The sequence below is a fragment of the Eretmochelys imbricata genome, chromosome 14, assembly GCF_965152235.1.
Source record: "Eretmochelys imbricata isolate rEreImb1 chromosome 14, rEreImb1.hap1, whole genome shotgun sequence".
Taxonomy (NCBI): Eukaryota; Metazoa; Chordata; order Testudines; family Cheloniidae; genus Eretmochelys; species Eretmochelys imbricata.
The window spans coordinates 50,704,635-50,732,356 of record NC_135585.1 but is presented as its reverse complement, the minus strand read 5'-3'; the positions used below and the strand labels follow the sequence as shown (position 1 = coordinate 50,732,356).

General features: G+C 50.7%; 1 protein-coding gene across 1 annotated transcript in view; it reads left to right on the top strand.

Moving 5' to 3' along the window:
* Positions 1 to 11,566, top strand: part of LOC144274769 (uncharacterized) — a 42,580-nt gene extending 31,014 nt beyond the window's left edge. The window contains exons 6-7 of the mRNA XM_077833853.1: positions 69 to 1,395; positions 8,525 to 11,566. Coding sequence (XP_077689979.1) covers positions 69 to 1,395; positions 8,525 to 10,508 — 3,311 coding nt within the window. The 3' untranslated portion in view covers positions 10,509 to 11,566. The remainder of the gene's footprint in view (positions 1 to 68; positions 1,396 to 8,524) is intronic.
* Positions 11,567 to 27,722: the final 16,156 nt, after the last annotated feature.

The following is a 27,722-nucleotide window of genomic DNA, read 5'->3' as shown; positions in this document are numbered from 1 at the left end:
TGTAGACCAGCCCATTCAATGCGTTGAATGCGGGATATGTTTCAGTTCAAAGTCAGCACTAAATTCACATGAGAAAAGCCACACAGGAGAGAGACCCCATAAATGTTTGGACTGTGGAAAAAGTTTCAGATGGAGGTCGGCGCTTGTTAATCATCAGGCAGTCCACACAGGAGAGAGACCCCATAAGTGCTTTGATTGTGGGAAAAGTTTCATATGCAAGTCATATCTTGCTAATCATCAGGCAATCCATAGAGGAGAGAGACCCCACAAGTGCTTTGACTGTGGGAAAAGTTTCATACGAAGGTCAAACCTTGTTCAACATCAGGCAATCCACACAGGAGAGAGACCCCACAAGTGTTTGGACTGTGGGAAAAATTTCATACAGCGGTCAACCCTTGTTAAACATCAGGCAATCCACACAGGAGAGAGACCCCACAAGTGTTTGGACTGTGGGAAAAGTTTCAAGCGGAAGTCAGACCTTGTTAATCATCAGGCAATCCACACAGGAAAGAGACCCCATAAGTGCTTGGAGTGTGGGAAAAGTTTCACATGGAGAGCAGGCCTTTTTAATCATCAGAGAATCCACACAGGAGAGAGACCCCATAAGTGCTTGGACTGTGGGAAAAGTTTCAAGCGGAAGTCAGACCTTGTTAATCATCAGGCAATCCACACAGGAGAGAGACCCCATAAGTGCTTAGACTGTGGGAAAAGTTTCACATGGAGGTCAGACCTTGTTATTCATCAGGCAATCCACACAGGAGAGAGACCCCATAAATGCTTGGATTGTGGGAAAAGTTTCATTCAGAGGTCACACCTTGTTAAACATCAGGGAATCCATACAGGAGCAAGACCCCACAAGTGCTTGCACTGTGGAAAAAGTTTCATAGAGAAGTCACACCTTCTTAATCATCAGGCAATCCACACAGGAGAGAGACCCCACAAGTGCTTGGACTGTGGGAAAAGTTTCATACAGAGGTCAAACCTTGTTAAACATAAAACAATTCACAAAGGAGAAAGATCCCATAAGTGCTTGCACTGTGGGAAAAGTTTCAAGCGGAAGTCAGACCTTGTTAGTCATCAGGCAATCCACACAGGAGAGAGACCCCACAAGTGTTTGGACTGTGGGAAAAGTTTCACATGGAGGTCAGACCTTGTTAATCATCAGGCAATCCACACAGGAAAGAGACCCCATAAATGCTTGGACTGTGGGAAAAGTTTCATACAGAGATCACACCTTGTTCAACATCAGGCAATCCACACAGGAGAAAGACCCCACAAGTGCTTGGACTGTGGGAAAAGTTTCACTTGGAGATCAGCCCTGGGTTATCATCAGAAAATCCATACAGGAGAGAGACCCCACAAGTGCTTGGACTGTGGGAAGAGTTTCATACGGATGTCTGACCTCATTAAACATGGAAGAATCCACACAAGATGTAAACTTCTGTGATGCATGGCAAGAAAGGGTTAAGCATCTTGTATGTAATTGACTGAGATTCAACTTTTAGAGAGAGATTTTAAAAGTGTTTCCACCTTCATAAGCTAGAGTTTGAAATGTAAACATGTTAAAGACTTGGAAGAGGGGTAACTGTCATGGTCTATGTTTAGCTATATCTTTTTAGAGGTTAACAATTTATGCAAAGGGTTCCTGTATTTTGCTAATTCAGAGATTATACCCATCACCCATGTCACCTGCCCCATTCCAGCTCCCTCTCCTTGAAATCACTGAGGTTAGGGGCTGAAGGATGGAGGGAATGTTTATAGCTGAAATCACTGAAATGTGTTTTGCAAGGTTAATATCAGTGAGATCTGTTCCTCTCTCCTGCTCGGATATTTTCTCTGGGGATCCCGCAGACAGAAAGGAGCAGGTGTTACCATGTTGGGTTCCAATCGCAACGGTGACTGTCTACACTAGTAATTCTCAAACTGTGGGGCACGTCCTCCCAATGGAGGCACAGGAATATGTCAAGGGAGGCATGACCTCCAGCTGGGACTCTTGAAGAAGGAACTGGCGTATCTGGGAGGTGGGGATAAATGCTCAGGCTCTCAAAAGCCAAGTGGAGCAGCAGGGCAGAAGTCAGGGTGGCAAGGGGGTGATAAGTCTGCTGTGAACAGTGATATTGAGGAATATCACTTTTCACTCGGTCACCCTTACTTCTGTGCTGCTGCTGGAGGCCTTCAGAGCTGGGCGCATCGCCAGCAACGACTCTGCCTTTAGAGCTGGGTGGCCATATATGTGCTTGTGAGGGCGGGGGCGGAAATGACCACACACACAAAGAAGGGGGGGCCAGTGAAACACTTTTGAGAACCACTGGTCTACACTCTTATGGTCACCACGATTACAGAAGGATAAATCTTCTCCAAAGTATGTCTTGTGAAGTATCCTAGGAAAAGTCATTGCCTGCTGAATATTATTGTCCTGTTAAAATGTGTCTATCAGCGCTGTCCATGGAGCTCTGAGAGTTTGCTGTATGTTTGTTACATGCTGGAAAGCTGGAAAACGCCCACAGACTCACTCTTTAGAGACAATGGTACCTGCAGACCAGCTAGGTGCTAAGTGGCCATTAATTGCTTAGCTGGCCATTCACCAGCTGTGGAGCTGTGAACAAGAGAGTTACAATTCACCAGAAGGACGGCTGGACCCTCACTTTGGCCACAGATTGATTGTTGCCTGCCCCCTGGCTGGAGCTTGAACCTCAAAGAAGAGAATGGTATAAAAGCAGAAGGGAGAATTGCCTCCATTTTCACCTCTCCTCTCCCATCTTTACAGAAGTCAAGGATATGCCTTGAAAGGCCACAGGGGCCTTGGACTGGGGAGGATGCACCAAGGCGGGAAGGAAATCCCTCCTGGGTACGAAGAACTGTGAACCGCTTGCAATAGCGGGCAGGTGCGAAAACCTGCTTGCTTCGCATTTTCCTTAGATTGGTCAAATTTAGGATTTAAAATGCATGTTTTAATTGTATAGATTTAACTAGTTCTGACCTTTCACATCTTTCTCCCTTGTGATCCCTGAAAACCTCCTTGTTCCAGTTAATGAACTGATTTTAGTGTTTTGTCTGGACCTGTGTGTTTTCCTTGAAGTGTTTGGGGGGTTTGATTTGAGAGAACAAGGCTGTGGCCTAATACGACCCCCTTTGTGGGGGGTGGGGGGATGACCCACTAATTATTGAGTTTGTCCAGCACAGTGAACAGACTGAGCAGTCCAAGATGCAGATTCCCAGGGTGCAAGGCTGGGAGTAGAAAAGTGGCTGATGTTGCTGAGTCCTTTAGTAACTTCATGAGTGTCTGGCTAGTCACAGTCAGTACAGTGCAGCCAGGAGTGAGTTTGAATGCTAGTGGCTGTGTGTGAGCAGAGCGTGGAGGGGTTTGTTGTTCACACAGCGATGCAGCAGGGTGGATTTGATTTAAATGATGATTTAAATCACTAGTCTGGAAGACTCGATTTAATCATTGTATTCTACAGAAAAGTGCATTCTTGGTTTTTATAATCTTAATAGATATTGTACACAACTCAGAGATAGATGTAGGTTGCATTTTTAGAAGGTACACACTATACATTTTAAAACTGATTTATTTTGAAAACTTTTCAGGTTAGTTTTACAGCCATATCAGACAATGAATGATTGTTTGGTTATTTCATTACATTTATTTGCTTTTGGTTATTTCATTGTTTGGTTATTTCATTCATGCCACGCGGTGGAGGAGAACATCACCAGACAGATGTTTAAATTGTTTTATTTCATTAAAACAACTACGATAAGTATTCTGGATTTTTTCTTCAACAGCAAAGATATAATATTTTAACAGAAAAGCATATGTCCATCGTTTCTCACATTTATGTCCAGACTTCTTCTCCTTGTCCAGATCTATTCTGCCTCCAACAGTCTTCTATTCATTCAACTTTTTGAAACTTTGCAGTTTTGGAGAGAGGGAAGGGATAGACTCTGTGTACAGAAATTTGCAGGGGGACAATAGAGGTGAGGTCTGTTATTTCTCACCTCTCTATATTAATTTATTTTAAAACATTCTGGCTGTTAACAAGCATGTTACCTCTGGAGACACAAAGCCACAGTTTGAGAACTGGGAAACTAAGCATCTCTGAGGGGGTCTTCTAGACTGAGCACTGAGTCCCATGGGGTAGATGGAAAGATTAACCTAAGTAATCTATACAGAAGCCTGTGGAACCCCATAAAATTGGGTCCCTAATCCATCAACTATTGGAACTCATGTACAAATCTTTTCTTAAACATTCCATGAATATATTGTCTCATACTATAGAATTAGAATTTACAATCCCTATTCCATGATGAGATACCTTTGAGCTACAATGTATCTTAATTAAACATATCTTTAGATAAGGTTTTTCCTCAAAAAGCATTTTATCAAAAAAAAAAATCAAATTTAAATAAAAACACTGATTTTTGTTTAACTCATTGATTTTTATCCAGCCTGGGAAGCAGTGTAAAAGATGCCCTGGGATGGAGAATTAAGCAGTTCAACAGTCCAGATTGTACCCTGGGGTACGTCTCACACCCGCTGTCTCCTGGGCCCCAGCATGGCACTGTTGGGCTTTCATCATCCTGATCTTGAAAGACACGCTCAGCAGGGCAAACCAGAGAAGGGGAGCCAGCGGACATCCTCAACTCCACTGACTTTGATTTTGGCTAAATCCTGAACTCCCCCTGGTACGTGAGCAGCTGCTGGGAGCTTCGGGCCCTTGAAATCAGGGCAGGAGCAGTAGCTGCAGCGGCAGCCGGGACCCCCGGGGCTCCAGCGGCGATTTAAAGGGCCCAGGGCTCCGCTGTGGTACCGGTGGCCGGAGCCCTTCACATCACCGGCCTGGGGAAGCTGCCCCCTGCCGGTGCAGTCAGCGGTGTCCCGGCTCTTGCCCAGTCCGCCAGACTGGATCAGACCGGCTTACTTTCACCTCTGCCAGTGGTCTAAACAATTATGCCACCCCCACTTCTGCTCTCTCTCCTTTTGCCTTCCCTCGCTCCCCCCTGCAAATCTGGCCCAGTCAGCTCAAACAACCAGAGGTTTTGGGCCAGTAGCCGGTGACCAGAGAGGCGGTGAGAGCAAGGCCTCTGCCAGCCCAATATGGAGAGAAGTTTGCGGCAGACGGGCTGATCAGCCAGCGGCCGGTGCCCGGTCAGTCCTGCAGGGAGGCTGCGAGCGAGACTGAATGGTGACAGGGGAAGTTTCTAGGCGGGATGACCCCTTACTGCTGGGAGAAGCTCCCCGAGCCCAGGGGCGGTTGGGCCCCCAGGGGGCAGGGGCTGGGCAGGGGGCTGGATTACTGTGGGTTGATCGCTAGGACCCAGGACCGGCTGCGGGGCGGCTCTGTGGGGAGCGATCGCGGGGCTCAGCCCGGCCCAGGAAGTGACTCGCAGCCGCTGCGGGGACTCTGGCTCCCGGCGAGATCCCCGAGCCCCGGCGGCTGGTGCTGGGAGCCCGGAGCCCGGGTTGCAGCCGCGAGAGGGGAACCTCCAGCCGGGCCCTGCCCGCTGCTCCCCGGGAGCCTCTCCCAGGGCAGAGCCCCCAGCCCGGCCAGGGCCCCTTCCCGGCCCGGACCCTGCCCCGGGGGGCCCCGCTCGGAGGGAAGGTAAGAGAGACCCTCCCATCCCCCCCTTGCAGCGGCCCCCCGGTCACATCTGGGCTGCAGGGGGAGGAGTATAAAGAGGGGCCGGTGGCGGGTGCAGGGGATGCCGGGGGCAGGCTGGGATGGGGGCAGGGGTGCACGGAAGGGAAGATGGGGCAATGGAGGAGGATCGGGGGACTGTGGGGCTGAGGGGAGCGAGGTCGGGAATGGGGGAAGATGTGAGTGGGGGGCACAGCAAGGGAAAGGGGGGATGTGGGGAGGCGGGGGGGGGAGATGTCCAGGAAGCTTCTCCGCCCCATGGGACACGGGGTGGGAGGGGCGGAGAGAAGCTCTTCTCAGGTTTCTGAGTGATCACGCACTAACCGCCCAGGGTGCAGAAGCTACAAGGAAAAAACCCAGCGCCCCCACAGACCTGGCTCTGAGTGTGTTATTGTCAGACACCCCTCTGGTGGTGGGGTCTCTGTGCCCTGAGTGTTGGGGGCTGCCCAGGGCCCTGGTTTGATTTCCCTGTAGGGTTCAGATCTCAGCCACACCAGAGTCAGACCGGAGTCACTGCTGGCTCAGGCAGGGGGTGCGTGGATGGGCCTAGGATCAGCCTCTTCCTGCCTGTCCCTGGGGGCTGCCGGGGGAGTCCAGGGCAGCTCAATCTTCAGGTGACGCCACCAGAGGCCTCCAGCTATTGGTAAGAGAGAGGGGTTTACACTGCAATCTGGGCCAGACTCCCAAATTGGCCCTATTGGTTCTTCCCTTTTTTTAGCATTTGGCTCAGAGATGCTGTTACTGGGAGGGTCTGAAGAGTCTGGGGGGAATCGGGGTGTGACATGGACAGAAACCCCTTCTGTAACCTCCATCTCGCCCCTACAGGCTGAGGAATCAGGTCCACGTTTCACTAAAGATCGGCCAGTCTTCCAGGGGACAGAGAAGGGAAATGGCTGTGATAGAGCCAGCTCAGGTAGGGGATTTTCAGGGCGCTGCTGGGCGGGGGAGGGAGGAGACAGGGTTTGATAATCCTACTGATTTACTAAATAGGACCATTGTGGCAGGGAAAGGGGGAGGGGACATTCCCCCATTTCTCAGGCAGGATATAACCACCTCGGCAGGGCTGGGAACATTTTCAGGCTCGCAGTGCTGGAGCCTGACCTCACTTGCATGGGGCTGCTGTGAAATAGGAAGGGAAGCTGTCGGGATTCCTGTCCCTGTCCCCGGCTCAGAGCTCTGCTTCCTGTCCCAGTCTGTGGCTGGCAGGCGCGTGGGAAATGAGAAGATCCTGGCGTGCTCCGTGTGCTGGGGCGGACAGGGAGCTCTCACCTTCTCCACCCCCTGAAGCCTCCTGGCTGCTCTGAGCAGGGTGGGGGTGGGATTCTGCTACTCTGGCCCTCCCATAGCTTCACGTTTTTTTTTCCTTTCCCATGAGTAGTGGGATTGTGGCTGGGGCAGCAGGTGCTGAGTGGGGGACTCTTGGTGTTTCAGATGCCGGTGTCCTTCGAGGAGGTGGCTATTTATTTCACCCAGGGGCAGGGGGCTCTGCTGGACCCCGCTCAGAGAGCCCTCTACAAGGACGTCATGCAGGAGAACTACGAGACGGTGACCTCGCTGGGTAAAGGATTCCCGTCCCCTCAGTTATTAGAAGCTGTGGGGTGTGTGTGTCTTAATGTGGTCAGGTTCTTCCCTGATCAGTTCGAGCAGAGGCGAATGGGTTCCATAATGCACAGCTGCCATATGAGAAATACATGCATTTCGGTGCCCTCTCCACTGGGACACGGGAGTCAAAACCCAATGGACAAGCTAAACCATGCCCACCCCTCCAGCTTTCAAAGGGACGTAAATCCGCATTGTCTTGTCTGTGTTGTTTCTTGGCTGCACATACAATCTCTGTTCATCTCCCTCCTTGGGAATAGCTCCAGCCATGGGGAGAGCTCTGGGCTCTGCAGGTTTAGAAAGAGGCAGGGTCTTAAGTGCAGACCTGTGTGTGAGTCAGCAAGGCCCCTGGAGCGCACAGATCCTGGGAACGCCTAGTGAGGGTGTAGTAATAATTCAACTTACCTCCCCAGACAACGTCCTCTGCGCAAGGGGGCTCAGTGACCCTGTTCCCATCCTCTTGGATTCCACGTTCCTCCAGCAGAGCACAGGGACAGGTTCCACTCACGGAATGTCCTTTGTGACAGATCCTCCACCAATGCTCCATGCACCCTGATCTGGACTCATTTCACCTTCTGCACAGGATTTCCCGTTCCCAAACCTGAGCTTATCGCCCGGCTGGAACGAGGGGAAGAGCTGTGGGTGTCCGATCTCCAGGATTTCAAGGAGAGAAGGCTTCAGAGATGCACCAGCACAGGTGAGGCCTGACAGAGAAACCATCTAGGGAATGAAGGAAAAAGTTGAGAATCCCAAAATATGATATGAGTAACGCCCTCAGTTCTTCTTCATCTCACCGAGAGCAGGGCTATGGTCAGCAGATATTGCTCACGCCATTCCACCCTTCCCGTCTCTCCTTCCTTGTAAGTGTTTGGGTGGGATGTGGAGGCAGAATCCAATTGCTCAGTCTTTGTGTTGGCTTTTCCCTCAGTGCTATTCCTCTTTCTCCCCAGCACAATGACTCCTCTCTGGATTGTGTCTCTCCCAGTAGGTGCTGAGCGAGGGAGTGAGAACAAGGAGAGGAATCATCATGAGGCAGTTCCTGGGGAAGTGGAACCACAGGGGACCTTTTTGGGAAGAGCTGAAGGGAATTTTTCCCTTTGCTGGAATCAGGGAGAAGCCTGGGGAAATTGGCACAGGTCAGAGAAGCTTCTGATAAACCAACCCAGGAAGAAAGTGGATGAATCTATTAATGGTGGGGGAGGAGACGAGAATCCCAGAGAGCAGCAGACAAATCCCAAGGAAGAGACACCCTGGCACTGCCTTGAGTGTGGGAAAGCATTCGTTTTGAGATCACAACTTGTTACACATCAGACAGTCCATACGGGAGAGAAATCATTTCAATGCTTGGACAGTGGGGAAAGCTTCAATAAGCGCAGAGATCTTAATAACCATGGGAGAAGCCACACTGTAGACAAGCCCATTCAATGCGTTGAATGCGGGAAATGTTTCAGTTCAAAGTCAGCACTAAATTCACAGGAGAAAAGCCACACAGGAGAGAGACCCCACAAGTGCTTGGACTGTGGGAAAAGTTTCAAGCAGAAATCAGTCCTTGTTAGTCATCAGGCAATCCACACAGGAGAGAGACCCCACAAGTGCTTGGACTGTGGGAAAAGTTTCATACGAAGGTCAACCCTTGTTCAACATCAGGTAATCCACACAGGAAAGAGACCCCATAAGTGCTTGCAGTGTGGGAAAAGTTTCACATGGAGATCAGACCTTGTTATTCATGAGGCAATCCACGCAGGAGAGAGACCCCATAAATGCTTGGATTGTGGGAAAAGCTTCATAAAGAGGTCACACCTTGTTAAACATCAGGCAGTCCACACAGGAGAGAGACCCCATAAATGCTTGGATTGTGGGAAAAGTTTCATACACAGGTCAGACATTGTTAGACATCAGGCAATCCACACAGGAGCAAGACCCCATAAGTGCTTGCACTGTGGGAAAAGTTTCAAGCGGAAATCAGACATTGTAACTCATCAGGCAATCCACACAGGAGAGAGACCCCACAAGTGCTTGGACTGTGGGAAAAGTTTCACAGCGAGGTCAAACCTTCTTAAACATAAAACAATTCACAAAGGAGAAAGATCCCATAAGTGCTTGGACTGTGGGAAAAGTTTCACAGCGAGGTCAAACCTTGTTAATCATCAGAGAATCCACAGAGGAGAAAGACCTCACAAGTGCTTGGACTGTGGGAAAAGTTTCACTTCGAGATCAGCCCTTGGTTATCATCAGAAAAGCCACACAGGAGAGAGACCCCACAAGTGCTTTGAATGTGGGAAAAGTTTCAAGCTGAAATCAGTCCTTGTTAGTCATCAGGCAATCCACACAGGAGAGAGACCCCACAAGTGCTTTGACTGTGGGAAAAGTTTCAAGCAGAGGTCAGTACTTGTAAAACATCGGGCAGTCCACACAGGAGAGAGACCCCACAAGTGCTTTGATTGTGGGAAACGTTTCAAGCAGAGGTCACACCTTGTTAAACATCAGGCAATCCACACAGGAGAAAGACCCCACAAGTGCTTGGACTGTGGGAAAAGTTTCAGATGGAGGTCAGACCTTGTTATTCATCAGGCAATCCACACAGGAGCAAGACCCCACAAGTGCTTGCACTGTGGGAAAAGTTTCAAGCGGAAATCAGGCCTTGTTAGTCATCAGGCAATCCACACAGGAGAAAGACCCCATAAATGCTTGGACTGTGGGAAAAGTTTCAGAGAGAGGTCAACCCTTGTTAAACATCAGGCAATCCACACAGGAGAAAGACCCCACAAGTGCTTGGACTGTGGGAAAAGTTTCACTTGGAAATCAGCCCTTGGTAATCATCAGAAAATCCATACAGGAGAGAGACCCCATAAATGCTTGGACTGTGGGAAAAGTTTCACAGAGAGGTCAACCCTTGTTAAACATCAGGCAATCCACACAGGAGAAAGATCCCATAAGTGCTTGGACTGTGGGAAAAGTTTCAAGCGGAAGTCACACTTTGTTAATCATCAGGCAATCCACACAAGAGGAAGACCCCATAAGTGCTTGGACTGTGGGAAAAGTTTCACATGGCGGTCACACCTTGTTAATCATCAGGCAATCCACACAGGAGAAAGACCCCACAAGTGCTTGGAGTGTGGGAAAAGTTTCACTTGGAAATCAGCCCTTGGTTATCATCAGAAAATCCATACAGGAGAGAGACCCCACAAGTGCTTGGAGTGTGGGAAAAGTTTCATACGGACATCAGACCTCGTTAAACATGGAGGAATCCACAGAAGATGTAAACTTCTGTGACTCATGGCAAGAAAGGGTTAAGCAACTTGTATGTAATTGACTCAGATTCAACTTTTAGAGAGAGATTTTAAAAGTGTTTCCACCTTCATTAAGCTAGAGTTTGAAATGTAAACATGTTAAAGACTTGGAAGAGGGGTAACTGTAGTGGTCTATGTTTAGCTATATCTTTTTAGAGGTTAACAATTTATGCAAAGGGTTCCTGTATTCAGAGATTATACCCATCGCCCATGTCACCTGCCCAATTCCAGCTCCCTCTCCTTGAAATCACTGGGGTTAGGGGCTGAAGGATGGAGGGAATGTTTATAGCTGAAATCACCAAAATGTGTTTTGCAAGATGGCCATATATGTGCTTGTGAGGGTGGGGCGTAAATGACCACACACACAAAGAAGGTGGGGCCAATGAAACACATTTGAGAACCACTGGTCTACACTCTTATGGTCACCACGATTACAAAAGGATAAGTCTTCTCCAAAGTATGTCTTGTGAAGTATCATAGGAAAAGTTATCATGTGCTGAATATTATTGTCCTGTTAAAATGTGTCGATCAGCACTCTCCATGGAGCTCTGAGAGTTTGCTGTATGTTTGTTACATGCTGGAAAGCTGGAAAACACCCAAAGACTAGCTCTTCAGAGACAATGGTACCTGCAGACCAGCTAGGTGGCCCTTAATTTGCTTAGCTGGCCATTCACCAGCTGTGGAGTTGTGAACAAGAGAGTTACAATTCACCAGAAGGACGGCTGGATGCTCACTTTGGCCACAGACTGATTGTTGCCTGTCCCCTGGCTGGAGCTTGAACCTCAAAGAAGAGAATGGTATAAAAGCAGAAGGGAGAATTGCCTCCATTTTCACCTCTCCTCTCCCATCTTTACAGAAGTCAAGGATATGCCTTGAAAGGCCACAGGGGCCTTGGACTGGGGAGGACGCACCAAGGCGGGAAGGAAATCTGTCCTGGGTACTAAGAACTAACTAGTTTTGACCTTTCACATCTTTCTCCCTTGTGATCCCTGAAAACCTCCTTGTTTCAGTTAATAAACTGATTTTAGTGTTTTGTCTGGACCTGTGTGTTTTCCTTGAAGTGTTTGGGGGATTTGACTTGAGAGAACAAGGCTTTGGCCTAATCTGATCCCTTTGTGGAGGGGGGATGACCCACTAATTATTGAGTTTGTCCAGCACAGTGAACAGACTGAGCAGTTTAAGATGCAGATTCCCGGGGTGCAAGGCTGGGAGTAGAAAACTGGCTGATGTTGCTGTCTTGTTTAGTAACTTCATGAGTGTCTTGCTAGTCACACTCAGTACAGTGCAGCCAGGAGTGAGTTTGAATGCTAGTGGCTGTGTGTGAGCAGAGCATGGAGGGGTTTGTTGTTTACACAGCAATGCAGCAGGGTGGATTTGATTTAAATCACTAGTCTGGAAGACTCGATTTAATCATGGTATTCTACAGAAAAGTACATTCTTGGTTTTTATAATCTTAATAGATCATAGAATCCTAGAATATCAGGGTTGGAAGGGATCTCAGGAGGTCATCTAGTCCAACCCCCTACTCAAAGCAGAACCGATCCCCAATTAAATCGTCCCAGCCAGGGCTTTGTCAAGCCTGACCTTAAAGACTCCTAAGGAAGGAGATTCCACCACCTCCCTAGGTAACGCAGTCCAGTGTTTCACCACCCTCCTAGTGAAAAAGTTTTTCCTAATATCCAGTCCAGCCCATACTTCTTTAACTTGCTGACAAGAATACTGTGGGAGACTGTGTCAAAAGCTTTGCTAAAGTCAAGAAACAATACATCTACTGCTTTCCCTTCATCCACAGAACCAGTAATCTCATCATAGAAGGCGATTAGATTAGTCAGGCATGACCTTCCCTTGGTGAATCCATCCTGACTGTTCCTGATCACTTTCCTCTCGTCTAAGTGCTTCAGGATTGATTCCTTGAGGACTTGCTCCATGATTTTTCTGGGGACTGAGGTGAGGCTGACTGGCCTGTAGTTCCCAGGATCCTCCTTCTTCCCTTTTTTAAAGATTGGCACTACATTAGCCTTTTTCCAGTCATCCGAGACTTCCCCCGTTTGCCACGAGTTTTCAAAGATAATGGCCAATGCCTCTGCAATCACAGCCGCCAACTGCTTTAGCGCTCTCGGATGCAACGCATCCGGCCCCATGGACTTGTGCACGTCCAGCTTTTCTAAATAGTCCCTAACCACTTCTTTCTCCACTGAGGGCTGGTCACCTCCTCCCCATGCTGTGTTGCCCAGGGCAAGGAGAACTGCATGGAACCAAGACCTCCTGGGTTAAGTATCTAGAGATAAGAAGGGAAATACCTTCCTCCGCCTCCTTCGGCAAGGGATATTGTTTTACGGAGGGAGGCGGCCCATCCCTTACCTGCAGACTGACTGGAGTGGCTGATTTAAGGAGGCCCACGTCGGTGGAACTCACGCTCCACAAATTGGGTGGGACGCTGGAGAATTCTGTGGGGAGATCGGGAATCGGGGTTACTGAGGCCAAAGAGAAGCAACCGCCGAGTCCGGGACAGACATGTGAAGCCCCTCGTGGGCATAATATATGTGGGCTCTCAGCTTGCTTAGCATGTCCCACCCAAGGTTAGCAGGGCCTTCTGGCATAACAACAAATCTCTGTGACAACTTTAAAGAACCCAGCTCCACAGGGACGGGGCAGGATAGGGGACCCGGGCACAGGTCGCCCTCAATATCCTGCACCCAAACCTTGGTATTAGAAAGAGAGCCCGGAACAAAAGTTAAAGTGGAAAGGGTGGCTCCGGTATCCACCAAAAAGGGTACAAACCGTTCCACAATTTACAAGTAAATATGCGACTGCAATCCAAGATTCCATTCCAACTCTCCCACGGCTCCCAAAATCTCTGCCTCTAGTCACTGGGGATTAGCGAAGTCCTGGGAAGCGTTAGGGGGAAAGGAGGAACTGGTCACCGGCTGATCCTGCCAAGGAGCCCCTCGTGGAAGCAGGGGGTATTCCCTCTTCCAGTGCCCTGGTTGCTTACAATAATTACAGTTCCCGTTCCTTGTCCCACCACAGCCTCCTCCACATCCTGTCCCACGTCCGCGTCCCCTCCCCCTTGTATTCCCGTGTCCCTGCCAGTGCTGATTCCCCAAGGGAACCTGCCATGCGGCTGCCAACATACTTACTTCCTCCTTCTTTTGCTTACATTTTTCCTTAGCTTTCTCCTCGTCCCTACCATTAAACACAAAAGTGACCAGGCGAACTACTTCGTTTAGGGCTTTCCCTGGCAATCGGGAACATGTTTAGTTAAATACTTCTTTATGTCCGGCGCCGCTTGATCGACAAAGTAAGAGACCATCATCATGCGGCTAACCTCGGCTTCTGGCTCCACCCCTCCCACATACATTCTAACCTGCTTAAACAAGCTGGCCAAACATACAGATGGATGCTCGTTTAGGTCTTGCTGGCACTCTCTAATTTTTGACCAATTTGCCGTCTCACTACCCGCCCTACGGATGCTCTCCAGGAGCCCTTCCCGGGCAGCTGAGAGGCTGGCCCGACCATTGAGGTCGTTAGGATCCCAACCTGGATCGGCTTCGGGCCAAGGGGTGCGATTCTCAGCGTCCCCGCCCAACGCTGATTGGCGTCTAGAATAGAATACTTCTCGTCAGGGGTAAATAGGGTTTGCAAAATAGCCTGGACGTCTGCCCAGTTAGGGTTAAATGCCGTAAGGACTGAACGGATAGTCTGTAGGACTCTTTCCGGATCGTCGCGCAACCTCGGCATCTGTGACTGCCAGGTGACCAGGTCCCCAGGCCCAAAAGGGCGGTGGACGTGACCATAGTGACACGGTCATTGCTCGTCGCAACGGGCTGTTTATTGGGTTCTTGAAGCGCAACAGGGGGTAGGGTTACAGGCGGCTATAGAGGGGCAACAGGAGGAGGAGTAGCGGGAAGAGACGGAGGAGGGAAAGCAGCATAGGGCGGAGCGGAACCTGCAAGCGGCATGCAAACCTTAGATCTGGTACCAGAGCCCAAAGTCGAGGGGCGCCCCTTATCTCGGGCGTATGCCCAATTATCCCATACATACCAATAATCCATTTCAGCTGGATGCTTGTCCTCCAGCTGTTGTCTAAGGCAGGTTAATTCATCCTGTGCAAAAGTTCCGTCGGGTGGCCATCCAAAGGGCGTCTGAATAGTCAGCGCTGGCCAGTAGACTTTATACAAAATTACAGTTCTCCTTTCACCTAACCCAGGGGTGCCAGAAATATTTTTCCAATTCCCGAGAATCTCAGCCAAAGGGGTTCCCCTGCTCACACTCTGCCCAGAGCCCATTCCAGGGCTACCAAAAGAACGCCTCAGGTGCCACCTTATCACCTAAGCGACGGCCCACATGCCCGTTCCTCCGAGTTCTTGAAGGTGAACTCACCTGGTGCCAGCTGGAGTTGTCTGAGGGAAGGAGTGCGGCTTCGCTTACTAGGGCGAGCCTAGAGTCCCAAACTGTTACGAATTATTCCAGTTAGGACATGTACAGTTTGTTTCTAGGCTGAGGCAACCAAATAAAGACAGACTGCAGAGTGTCTCAGCGTTTGTAGGTTTCTTACGCTCGAGCGTGGCACCGCTCCGTTAAGCAGAGCGGGACCCCGATTGCAGGTTACACAAAGATTCTATACTGTTGGCAAAACATCCTGCCTGTGTGCCTTGGGGGGCCTAACCCAAAAAACAGGCCTTCTCCTTATCTATCACCAATCCCCTGCAGCCACCTTCCCCCTGCAAAAACGCTAAATTAGCAGCTATTTCAGGCATGTCGGCTGGTTCCTGTCTCCTTTGTTTCCCTTCTCTTGAAACTGTCCAGCTGTCCACCCTGAAGGATCCTTCCTTCCTTCCTTGGTACGTGATGTGCTCGCTTCTAGTTAATAGCCGAGAGGAAACCCAAAATGGAGTCACATATGCTAACTAGCTTAATTTCCCCTAATAATTATGAACAGGAGGCTGCCACGCACCTTTCCTACAACTTTCCTATGACAAGATAACTGGTTCTGTGGATGAAGGGAAAGCAGTGGACGTAGTGTTCCTTGGCTTTAGTAAAGCTTTTGACATGGTCTCCCACAGTATTCTTGTCTGCAAGTTAAAGAAGTATGGGCTGGACGAATGCACTATAAGGTGGGTAGAAAGTTGGCTAGACTGTCAGGCTCAATGGGTAGTGATCAATGGCTCCATGTCTAGTTGGCAGCCAGTATCAAGTGGAGTGCCCCAAGGGTCGGTCCTGGGGCCGGTTTTGTTCAATATCTTCATAAATGATCTGGAGGATGGTGTGGATTGCACTCTCAGCAAATTTGCGGATGATACTAAACTAGGAGGAGTGGTAAATACGGTGGCAGGTAGAGATAGGATACAGAGGGACCTAGACAAATTGGAGGATTGGGCCAAAAGGAATCTGATGAGGTTCAACAAGGATAAGTGCAGGGTCCTGCACTTAGGATGGAAGAATCCAATGCACCGCTACAGAGTAGGGACCAAATGACTAGGCAGCAGTTCTGCGGAAAAGGACCTAGGGGTGACAGTGGACGAGAAGCTGGATATGAGTCAACAGTGTGCCTTTGTTGCCAAGAAGGCCAATGGCATTTTGGGATGTATAAGTAGGGGCATAGCCAGCAGATCGAGGGACGTGATCGTTCCCCTCTATTTGACATTGGTGAGGCCTCATCTGGAGTACTGTGTCCAGTTTTGGGCCCCACACTACAAGAAGGAGAGGCTGAGGGAACTGGGATTTAGTCTGCAGAAGAGAAGAAGAGGGGAGATTTGATAGCTGCTTTCAACTCCCTGAAAGGGGGTTCCAAAGAGGATGGATCTAGACTATTCTCAGTGGTAGCGGATGACAGGACAAGGAGTAATGGTCTCAAGTTGCAGTGGGGAAGGTTTTGGTTGGATATTAGGAAAAACTTTTTCACTAGGAGGGTGGTGAAACACTGGAATGCGTTACCTAGGGAGGTGGTAGAATCTCCTTCCTTAGAAGTTTTTAAGGTCAGGCTTGACAATGCCCTGGTTGGAATAATTTAATTGGGGATCGGTCCTGTTTGAGCAGGGGGTTGGAATAGATGACCTCCTGAGGTCCCTTCCAACCCTGATATTCTATGATTCTATGCTTCTATGATTCTAATGCTCCTATCCTTCCTGTGAAAAAGCCAAAACCGGGCCCAGATGGGCGCCCAGTTTATTGGTTCTTTCAAGATCTGCGTGAGATAAATAGTTATGTTATAACCCCCCACCAAGTGGTCCCTGATCCGAGTACTATCCTGACACTGATTCCCCAGTCGGCCAGTGGTGTCCTATTGCAGTACCTAGGGGATCGCCCACGCCCCATAGTTTACTATTCCCTACCTTAGGACCCGGTCATTCGGGGATCGGTCTCCTGTGTGCGGTCCCTTGCCGCTGCAGCCCTAATGGTGGAACGGTCATGCCCTATTTTTCTGGGGCACCCTTTAACTGTCTGGGTCCCCCACGAAGTTGAGGTTCTCTTAAAACAGCATACAACGCAAGCGCTGTCTCCGCAGTGGGCCCACAAATAGGAGCGGATTCTGCTGGATTCAACTATTGGGGTCTCGAGACTCCATCAGGACTTCTTGTTTTCTTGTTACTTGGACTTATATTTGTTGTCCTGTTTTGTGCATGGTACATGGGAGGATGCAAATACTGGTATGGGTGGCCTGTGGAATCCCCTCTCTATTCTCGAGTTCGGTACACGGATGGGAAAGCAACAGCTTCCTGGATTTAACCCATGCTATAGCACAGGGGGTTAACCGAATGCGGTGTTGGGTCTGTATTCATACCCTCACGTACATAGGTCAGGGAATCCCGTTGGTAAGGGAGACTATCCCTCTCAACCGAACCCTCCTGGTGGGATTATGGACAGACACTCCATTTAACTGGAATGTTACAATCCAAACTTGGTCTGTTGATATGGTGGCCCAGGGTAGTTATGCTTTATGTGTGTCATGACGTAAGAATTTCGAAAATACAGTTTTTGTGGGTAACTTTGTAGTGTCCAATGATACCACCCACATTAGCTCTGGTGCGGCAAGTCCCCCCAAGTATTCCAGGGCGCCATGGCCGGTCCCTGAGGGATCAGGCTGGTTCTGGTTGTACAACCACACGGCTTATAAGGTCCTCCCGGCAGGTTCATGTGGTACACGCACCTTAGTACCCGCTGTTACAGTACACCAGGCCCTAGCCCAGGGGGAAATTGGGAACCTGGTATGGAGGAACCGAGGAAATGTCCCATCAAATCCTCTCTCTGAACGGCCTACAGGCTTTCACTCCTTTGTTCGTTGGTTTTTGCCCTGGGTGGGGGTGAGTGAATTGGAAAAGGCTACAGTTAATATTTCTGCAGCCTTAGAATTAATGGCAAATGCCACTGCAGACGCCTTGTCTACCCTTCAAATGGAGCAAAAAGAAATGGAGTACTTGTGGCACCTTAGAGACTAACCAATTTATTTGAGCATGAGCTTTCGTGAGCTACAGCTCACTTCATCAGATGCATACTGTGGAAACTGCAGCAGACTTTATATATACACAGAGAATATGAAACAATACCTCCTCCCACCCCACTGTCCTGCTGGTAATAGCTTATCTAAAGTAATCGTCAGGTTAGGCCATTTCCAGCACAAATCCAGGTTTTCTCACCCTCCACCCCCCCACACAAATTCACTCTCCTGCTGGTGATAGCCCATCCAAAGTGACAACTCTTTACACAATGTGCATGATAATGAAGTTAGGCCATTTCCTGCACAAATCCAGGTTCTCTCACTCCCTCACCCCCCTCCAAAAACCCACCCCCATACACACACAGACTCACTCTCCTGCTGGTAATAGCTCGTCCAAACTGACCACTCTCCAAGTTTAAATCCAAGTTAAACCAGAACATCTGGGGGGGGGGGGGGTAGGAAAAAACAAGAGGAAATATCTTGTTTTTTCCTACCCCCCCCCCCCAGATGTTGTGGTTTAACTTGGATTTAAACTTGGAGAGTGATCAGTTTGGACGAGCTATTACCAGCAGGAGAGTGAGTCTGTGTGTGTATGGGGGTGGGTTTTTGGAGGGGGGTGAGGGAGTGAGAGAACCTGGATTTGTGCAGGAAATGGCCTAACTTCATTATCATGCACATTGTGTAAAGAGTTGTCACTTTGGATGGGCTATCACCAGCAGGAGAGTGATTTGTGTGGGGGGGTGGAGGGTGAGAAAACCTGGATTTGTGCTGGAAATGGCCTAACCTGACGATTACTTTAGATAAGCTATTACCAGCAGGACAGTGGGGTGGGAGGAGGTATTGTTTCATATTCTCTGTGTATATATAAAGTCTGCTGCAGTTTCCACAGTATGCATCTGATGAAGTGAGCTGTAGCTCACGAAAGCTCATGCTCAAATAAATTGGTTAGTCTCTAAGGTGCCACAAGTACTCCATTTCTTTTTGCGAATACAGACTAACACGGCTGTTACTCTGAAACCTTCAAATGGAGGTGACTCAGTTATCTCAGCCCCACACTGCAGAACCCCTTAGCCTTAGACTATCTCCTTGCAAACCGGGGGGGAGCGGGGGTTGTGCTCTTGTTAACTCAAGCTGTTGTGTGAATCAACACAGCAGGGTAGAAGTCAATATCCACACCCTTATGCAGCAGGCCACCTCACTTCACCGTGTCACCCTTGACGACACCAGTACCGGATTCCACCACATGCTCCTCTCTCCACACATCACCTCCTGGCTGCCAGACTTGGGGGCTTGGGGAAGGCGTATTTTGTACCTCCTTCTTATGGCTGGTTCTCTTTTTGTATTACTTTTGTATACCTACAATGCTGTAGTATGAGCTGCCGGCAAATTTTAATCTTGCATCGAGGTTATTCTGCCCCGATATAGTTTACTGACGTATATAACAAAAGGAAGGACTGTCAGGGGCAATCAACCTAGTTAGCATATGTGACTCCATTTTGGGTTTCCTCTCGGCCATTAACTAGAAGCGAGCACATCACATACCAAGGGAGGAGGATCCTTCAGGGTGGACAGCTGGACAGTTTCAAGAGAAGGGAAACAAAGGAGACAGGAACCAGCCGACATGCCTGAAATAGCTGCTAATTCAGCGTTTTTGCAGCGGGAAGGTGGCTGCAGGGGACTGGTGATAGATAAGGAGAAGGCCTGTTTATTGGGTTAGGCCTCCCCCACCCCATCCCCCGCCCCGAGGCAGACAGGCAGGATGTTTTGCCAACAGTATATAATCTTTGTGTAACCTGTAATCGGGGTCCCGCTCTGCTTAAGAGAACGGTACCACGCTCGAGCGTAATAAACCTACAAACTGTGAGACACTCTGCAGTCTGTCTTTATTTGGTTGCCTCAGCCTAGAAACGAACTGTACGTGTCCTAACTGGAATAATTCGTAACAGTTGCTGTGAAATATGAAGGGAAGCTGTCGGGATTCCTGTCCCCGTCCCCGGCTCAGAGCTCTGCTTCCCGACTCAGCCTGTGGCTGGCAGGCGTGTGGGAAATGAGAAGACCCTCCCCTTCTCCGTGTGCTAGGGGGACAAGGCGCTCTCACCGTCTCCCAGCCCCCGGAGCCTCCTGGCCGCTCTGAGCAGGTGCCTGTGGGATTCTGCTACTCTGGCCCTTCACTCTTTTCTTTCTTTGCCATGATTAGTGGGACTGTGGCTGGGGCAGCAGGTGCTGAGCGGGGGACTCTTGCTGTTTCAGATGCCGGTGACCTTGGAGGAGGTGGCTGTGTATTTCACCCAGGGGCAGGGGGCTCTGCTGGACCCCGCTCAGCATCGGATGCGTTCTGACCAGTGTTCCCTCCGTTTTTACGTCCAAGTGCGGAATGAATTTGGTTCTACGCACCAGTATGTGACACATCATCTCCATATTGGCGCACAGAACAAAATTCACGGGGTGGGGGTGGGGCCGAGGGATTCGGAGTGTGGGAACTGGCTCAGGACTGGGACAGGGATGAGGTGCAGGGGGTGAGGGCTCTGGATTCAGGTGCGGGCTCTGGGATGGGGCTGGGGATGTGGAGGTTGACGTGTGAGAGGGGGTTCAGGGCTGGGACAGAGGCATGGGGTGCGGAGGGGTGAGTGGTCTGGCTAGGCATGTGGGGGTTGGGACTGGGGATGAGGGGTTTGGGGTTCAGACTGCAGTGGAGAGAGGACTCCCCCAGCCCTCTCTCACCACAGGAGTTTGGGGCCAGGTCAGAGGCAGCTCTCCCCAGCCACGGCGGCTCCTGTGGTCCTGGGCCGGACTGAGGGAGGGGTTCCTCTCCCCAGCAGCTCCAGTGGACCTGGGCCAATCCTGGGGAGGGGCTCCTCTCCCTGCCTGCCTCCACGGCCCTCCATAGCCTGCAGTGCAGCTGCGTAGCCTGCCGGGAACACAGTTTCTGAACCCCGACCTCCCGTTAGCAGAGTGATTGCTAGTCCCTGAGTTCCACCTTCGGGGCCAGGTTGTCTCATTCGCAGATAGTCAAGCATTTACTGTTTCTACATTTTATCCCTTATGGGCCAGAATTAACCAGATGCTAAAAAGGCGGGGGAAGGGACACTAAAATGTGGAGTTTTCACTTCTGTGCTATTTCAGGGCAACGGGGTGAGTGCGAGAGATTCCCTCCTTCCCCTCTCACTGTCATGCTCCTCTCTCCACACAGCAGCCTCTGTCCCAGCCACGGAAAGTTTAACCTGCCTCCGTTCTATCCCTCCATCTCCCACGGTGTCACGTACCACCCTGTCCCTGGCTCTCCATGCTTAGGAGTCACAGCTTTGATGTCTATGATCTTAGTCAGACTCCGGAGGGCTGGAGAAGGAAGTGTCACAGACCTGGAATTGGCAGGGAATTCTCAATGAACTTCAAAGCACAGTTGGACTTTCAGATCTTATAGTCCCGTTTCCATCTATTGGTAAAATTACTTCCCGGCTTTTTCTAGGTTTGGTCCAGATCATTTGTAGATGGGAAGGTTGTTTTCTCTTTCGTTCTCTTTCTTTTATGATGATGCTAAAACTTTTGTAACTAATACAGCCGAATAATGAGGCGAGAAGTGAAGCCGGTTTAGCCACTTGAGAAGAAAATGGGTAAATTTCTTCCCCTGATTTTGAGTCTTAAAGGATTCTCTGAGATTTCCACCAACAGGAAGAAAGGGGTAAACAAAGAAACTTACAATTCATCTGTAGCACAGTGTGTAGCTCACTGATGCCACGGAGTTCCCTGACCCCATGACCCAGCAAAGACTTTTCAAGTATGTAGGATCCGAGTACAAGAAGCGGGAAAGGGGTTCTGGCCCCATGTCTACTCAGGGCAGCAAGATCCCTTGAAAGACAACAGGAGCATCATTGAGCTGGGGAAGTAGTCCGAGCTGGAAGGCTTTCCAATGAGCATGGACTGCTGAAAGCTTTTGGGTGAGAGAAATCCTTTTGCTTGTAAGGGTACGTCAACACTGCAAACTTAAGTTGACCTGTATTTGGCTGACTTATAACCACTCCAGTAATGACTGCGGTAGATGATGTCCACACTGTCCTCCTTGGGTCGGTGGGGTGCGTCCTCACCAGGAGCACTTCCACTGACCGAGGAGGGGCAATGTGGGGAACTGAGAGCCCGCTCTGCCAACCAATGAATTCTTTCCTGCTGGTCAGAACTGAGTCTAACCCACCTGTCCCCTGGTTCCTTCCTCCACCATCGGAAAGCAGAACTTGTCCCTGATGCGTTCCCAGCACTTCTGGCACAGTGGGTGCTGTTAGGGTGGCCAGGTGCCCGGTTTTCAACCATGAAGTCCAGTGGAAAAGGGGACCTGACAGTATCCGATCACATCTACTGACCGGACAGCGAAAGTAGAGTTACTGCGGGTGGGGAGGCACTGGGTCATCACTCGCATCAGACCCGACTCAGCCGGGGCTGCCTCCTACCTGCACTGGGCAGCTGCAGCTCCCAGCCCCGGCTCCACAGACAAGCCCTTCCTGACCTAGGCAGGGAATGGGGAAAGAGAAGTGGAGGGCGGGTAAACCCTTGGAGGAAGAGGTGGAGTCGGAGCAGGGCCTTGGAGGGAAGAGGTGGGGCAGGGATGGGACCTTGGGGGGAAGAGGCGGGGCAGGGGAGGTTGCAGCACTCCGACTTGAGTGTCCATTTTTAAAATATTCCCAAATTGGCAACCCGAGTCGCTAGCTGAGAGGTTGAGAAAATTTTTAGCAAACATAGAAAAAAACATTTCAAAAGCAACATTTTTAGCTTTTTCACAGCAGCGGATTTACCAACTGCCAATAAAGAAACTATGATTTTCATGTTTATAGGAGTAAGGGGATTGTTGGCCCCTTACTGAACCTTAATGGGTGGGCCATTAGTTAGGCCGTCTCCTAACACCAAAAGAAAGGGGAAGGGCCAATGAGAAATGAAGACCCTGAGACTGACAGGGGTGGGGGCGGGAGCGGAGGGGGGGCAATGCTGTAGGTCAGCCTGATTGACAGGGCAGGCAGGCCAATGAGGGAGTCAGCAGCCAGGTCCTCTCCTTTGTGTCAGCTGGAGCTGGCTGGGCAGAGCAGAGCAGGAGGGCTGGGCTGGGCTGGAGGCAGAGGGAAACTGGAGCAGGCGGGAGCAGTGAGCGAAGGGGACCCTGGGCAAAGGGCCCAGGGCAAGGAGAGGCCCTCAGCCAAGAGGCCTTGCAGGCCAGACTGGGTGGGGGATCATAACCTTGACAGGAAGCAGCTGACGCTAGGAAGAAGGGTCCTACTACCTAGAGCCTGAGGCCAACACCAGAGTTAGTGTCCAACCCTGGGCATGCCTGCAGGACAGTCAGGGTCTGGGCAGGAGGCCTGGGACGTTGGAGGGACAGACTGTGAAGTGCCCTGGCATTCCAGAGAGGGTTGTTTGTGGTTCCCCCCGCACAGAGCGGGGTGTCATGTTTTCCTTTCATCTTTCCCACTTTTCTCTTTATTTTTGTATTACTTGCTGTTTAATAAATTGTATTTGTGCTTAACTCTGTGCAATGATGAAGGAAGCATCCAGAGTGGAGAGAACACCCCACAATGGGGACAGCTGTCCTGAGTGATCACAAGATTGGGGGTCCAGCGCCTCAGGAGCCCTGGGCCCAGCCTTGGGGTTAGGGGTCCAGAGTGGAAGCGGGCGGGGGGGACAGGGGTCCTCGAGGTTATGCAGGCCTCTGGGTAAAGGACTCAGATCCTTTTGCAAGCCAGTATTCCACCCTCTTGCCTCTGTGCATATTGATTGGTTTCTAGTAAAGTTAATTAGGATTCTATGGGAAAGTGTCAGAGCGGGCACCAGCGAGAGTTGCTGGCTACACTCTGAGGCCACCAAATTTGGTGGTGAGAACCCCTGGGCAAGATGCTCATGATCGTCCCTTGTGCCTCGGAGCCTGTGAGTGTAACAGGAGCAGGGCACAGGGATGCTGAGCCTTTGGTGAGTTGATCGCTAGGACCCAGGAGCGGCTGAGGGGCGGCTGTGGGGGGAGCGATCGCGGGGCTCAGGCCCGGCCGCAGGAAGTGACTCGCAGCCGCTGCGGGGACTCTGGCTCCCGGCGAGATCCCCGAGCCCCGGCGGCTGGTGCTGGGAGCCCGGAGCCCGGGCTGCAGCCGCGAGAGGGGAACCTCCAGCCGGGCCCTGCCCGCTGCTCCCCGGGAGCCTCTCCCAGGGCAGAGCCCCCAGCCCGGCCAGGGCCCCTTCCCGACCCGGCCCCTGCCCCGGGGGGCCCCGCTCGGGGGGAAGGTAAGAGAGACCCGCCCATCCCCCCCTGCAGCGGGCCCCCCCGTCATATCTGGGCTGCAGGGGGAGGAGGATAAAGAGGGGCCGGAGGCGGGTGCAGGGGATGCCGGGGGCAGGCTGGGATGGGGGCAGGGGTGCACGGAAGGGAAGATGGGGCAATGGAGGAGGATCGGGAGACTGTGGGGCTGAGGGGAGCGAGGTCGGGAATGGGGGAAGACGTGAGTGGGGGGCACAGCGAGGGAAAGGGGGGATGTGGGGAGGCGGGCGGAGTGAAGCTCTTCTCAGCTTTGGGAGCGATCAGGGGACTAACCCTTCAGGGTGCAGAAGCTACACGGAAAAAAACCCAAACCCCCCTCAACCCCCCACCCCCACGACAAACAACCCGGCTCTGAGTGTGTTATTGTCAGACACCCCTGTGGTGGTGGGGTCTGTGTGCCCTGAGTGTTGGGGGCTGCCCAGGGCCCTGGTCTGATTTCCCTGTAGAGTTTAGATCTCAGCCACACCAGAGTCAGACCGGAGTCACTGCTGGCTCAGGCAGGGGGGTGCGTGGATGGGCCAATTATGTAAGGGAGCAGTATGACTGCTCAGAGCTCCGGTACAAAACTGTAGAAAAACCTGAGTGTCTCTGGATTAAGTTTAGAAGTGTGAGCAACAAGAGTGATGTAGTGGTGGGAGTCTGCTATAGACCACCGGACCAGGGGGATGAGGTAGATGAGGCTTTCTTCCGGCAGCTCACGGAAGCTACTAGATCGCATGCCCTGATTCTCATGGGTGACTTTAATTTTCCTGATATCTGCTGGGAAAGCAATACTGCGGTGCATAGACAATCCAGGAAGTTTTTGGAAAGCGTAGGGGACAATTTCCTGGTGCAAGTGCTAGAGGAGCCAACTAGGGGGGGCGCTTTTCTTGACCTGCTGCTCACAAACCGGGTAGAATTAGTGGGGGAAGCAAAAGTGGATGGGAATCTGGGAGGCAGTGACCATGAGTTGGTTGAGTTCAGGATCCTGACGCAGGGAAGAAAGGTAAGCAGCAGGATACGGACCCTGGACTTCAGGAAAGCAGACTTCGACTCCCTCAGGGAACGGATGGCCAGGATCCCCTGGGGGACTAACTTGAAGGGGAAAGGAGTCCAGGAGAGCTGGCTGTATTTCAAGGAATCCCTGTTGAGGTTACAGGGACAAACCATCCCAATGAGTCGAAAGAATAGTAAATATGGCAGGCGACCAGCTTGGCTTAACGGTGAAATCCTAGCGGATCTTAAACATAAAAAAGAAGCTTACAAGAAGTGGAAGGTTGGACATATGACCAGGGAAAAGTATAAAAATATTGCTCGGGCATGTAGGAATGAAATCAGGAGGGCCAAATCGCACCTGGAGCTGCAGCTAGCGAGAGATGTTAAGAGTAACAAGAAGGGTTTTTTCAGGTATGTTGGCAACAAGAAGAAAGCCAAGGAAAGTGTGGGCCCCTTACTGAATGAGGGAGGCAACCTAGTGACAGAGGATGTGGAAAAAGCTAATGTACTCAATGCTTTTTTTGCCTCTGTTTTCACTAACAAGGTCAGCTCCCAGACTGCTACGCTGGGCATCACAAAATGGGGAAGAGATGGCCAGCCCTCTGTGGAGATAGAGGTGGTTAGGGACTATTTAGAAAAGCTGGACGTGCACAAGTCCATGGGGCCGGACGAGTTGCATCCGAGAGTGCTGAAGGAATTGGCGGCTGTGATTGCAGACCCATTGGCCATTATCTTTGAAAACTCGTGGCGAACCGGGGAAGTCCCGGATGACTGGAAAAAGGCTAATGTAGTGCCAATCTTTAAAAAAGGGAAGAAGGAGGATCCTGGGAACTACAGTCAGCCTCACCTCAGTCCCTGGAAAAATCATGGAGCAGGTCCTCAAAGAATCAATCTTGAAGTACTTGCATGAGAGGAAAGTGATCAGGAACAGCCAGCATGGATTCACCAAGGGAAGGTCATGCCTGACTAATCTAATCGCCTTTTATCATGAGATTACTGGTTCTGTGGATGAAGGGAAAGCAGTGGATGTATTGTTTCTTGACTTTAGCAAAGCTTTTGACACGGTCTCCCACAGTATTCTTGTCAGCAAGTTAAGGAAGTATGGGCTGGATGAATGCACTATAGGGTGGGTAGAAAGCTGGCTAGATTGTCGGGCTCAACGGGTAGTGATCAATGGCTCCATGTCTAGTTGGCAGCCGGTGTCAAGTGGAGTGCCCCAGGGGTCTGTCTTGGGGCCGGTTTTGTTCAATATCTTCATAAATGATCTGGAGGATGGTGTGGATTGCACTCTCAGCAAATTTGCGGACGATATTAAACTGGGAGGAGTGGTAGATACGCTGGAGGGGAGGGATAGGATACAGAAGGACCTAGACAAATTGGAGGATTGGGCCAAAAGAAATCTGATGAGGTTCAATAAGGATAAGTGCAGGGTCCTGCACTTAGGACGGAAGAATCCAATGCACCGCTACAGACTAGGGACCGAATGGCTAGGCAGCAGTTCTGCGGAAAAGGACCTAGGGGTGACAGTGGACGAGAAGCTGGATATGAGTCAGCAGTGTGCCCTTGTTGCCAAGAAGGCCAATGGCATTTTGGGATGTATAAGTAGGGGCATAGCGAGCAGATCGAGGGACGTGATCGTCCCCCTCTATTCGACATTGGTGAGGCCTCATCTGGAGTACTGTGTCCAGTTTTGGGCCCCACACTACAAGAAGGATGTGGATAAATTGGAGAGAGTCCAGCGAAGGGCAACAAAAATGATTAGGGGTCTAGAACACATGACTTATGAGGAGAGGCTGAGGGAGCTGGGATTGTTTAGCCTACAGAAGAGAAGAATGAGGGGGGATTTGATAGCTGCTTTCAACTACCTGAAAGGGGGTTCCAAAGAGGATGGCTCTAGACTGTTCTCAATGGTAGCAGATGACAGAACGAGGAGTAATGGCCTCAAGTTGCAGTGGGGGAGGTTTAGATTGGATATTAGGAAAAACTTTTTCACTAAGAGGGTGGTGAAACACTGGAATGCGTTGCCTAGGGAGGTGGTGGAATCTCCTTCCTTGGAAGTTTTTAAAGTCAGGCTTGACAAAGCCCTGGCTGGGATGATTTAACTGGGAATTGGTCCTGCTTCGAGCAGGGGGTTGGACTAGATGACCTTCAGGGGTCCCTTCCAACCCTGATATTCTATGATTCTATGATTCAATTGGGTTAAGCCTCTTCCTGCCTGTCCCTGGGGGCTGCCGGGGGAGTCCAGGGCAGCTCAATCTTCAGGTGATGCCACCAGAGGTCTGCAGGTATTGTTAAGGCAGAGGGGTTTACACTGCAATGGGGGGAAATCTCCCAAAGTGGCCCTTTTGGTTCTTCCCTTTTCTTTAGCATTTGGCTCAGAGATGCTGTTACTGGGAGGATCTGAAGAGTCTGGGGGGAATCGGGGTGAGACACGGACAGAAGCCCCTTTTGTAACCTCCCTCTCGCCCCGACAGGCTGAGGAATCAGGACCACGTTTCACC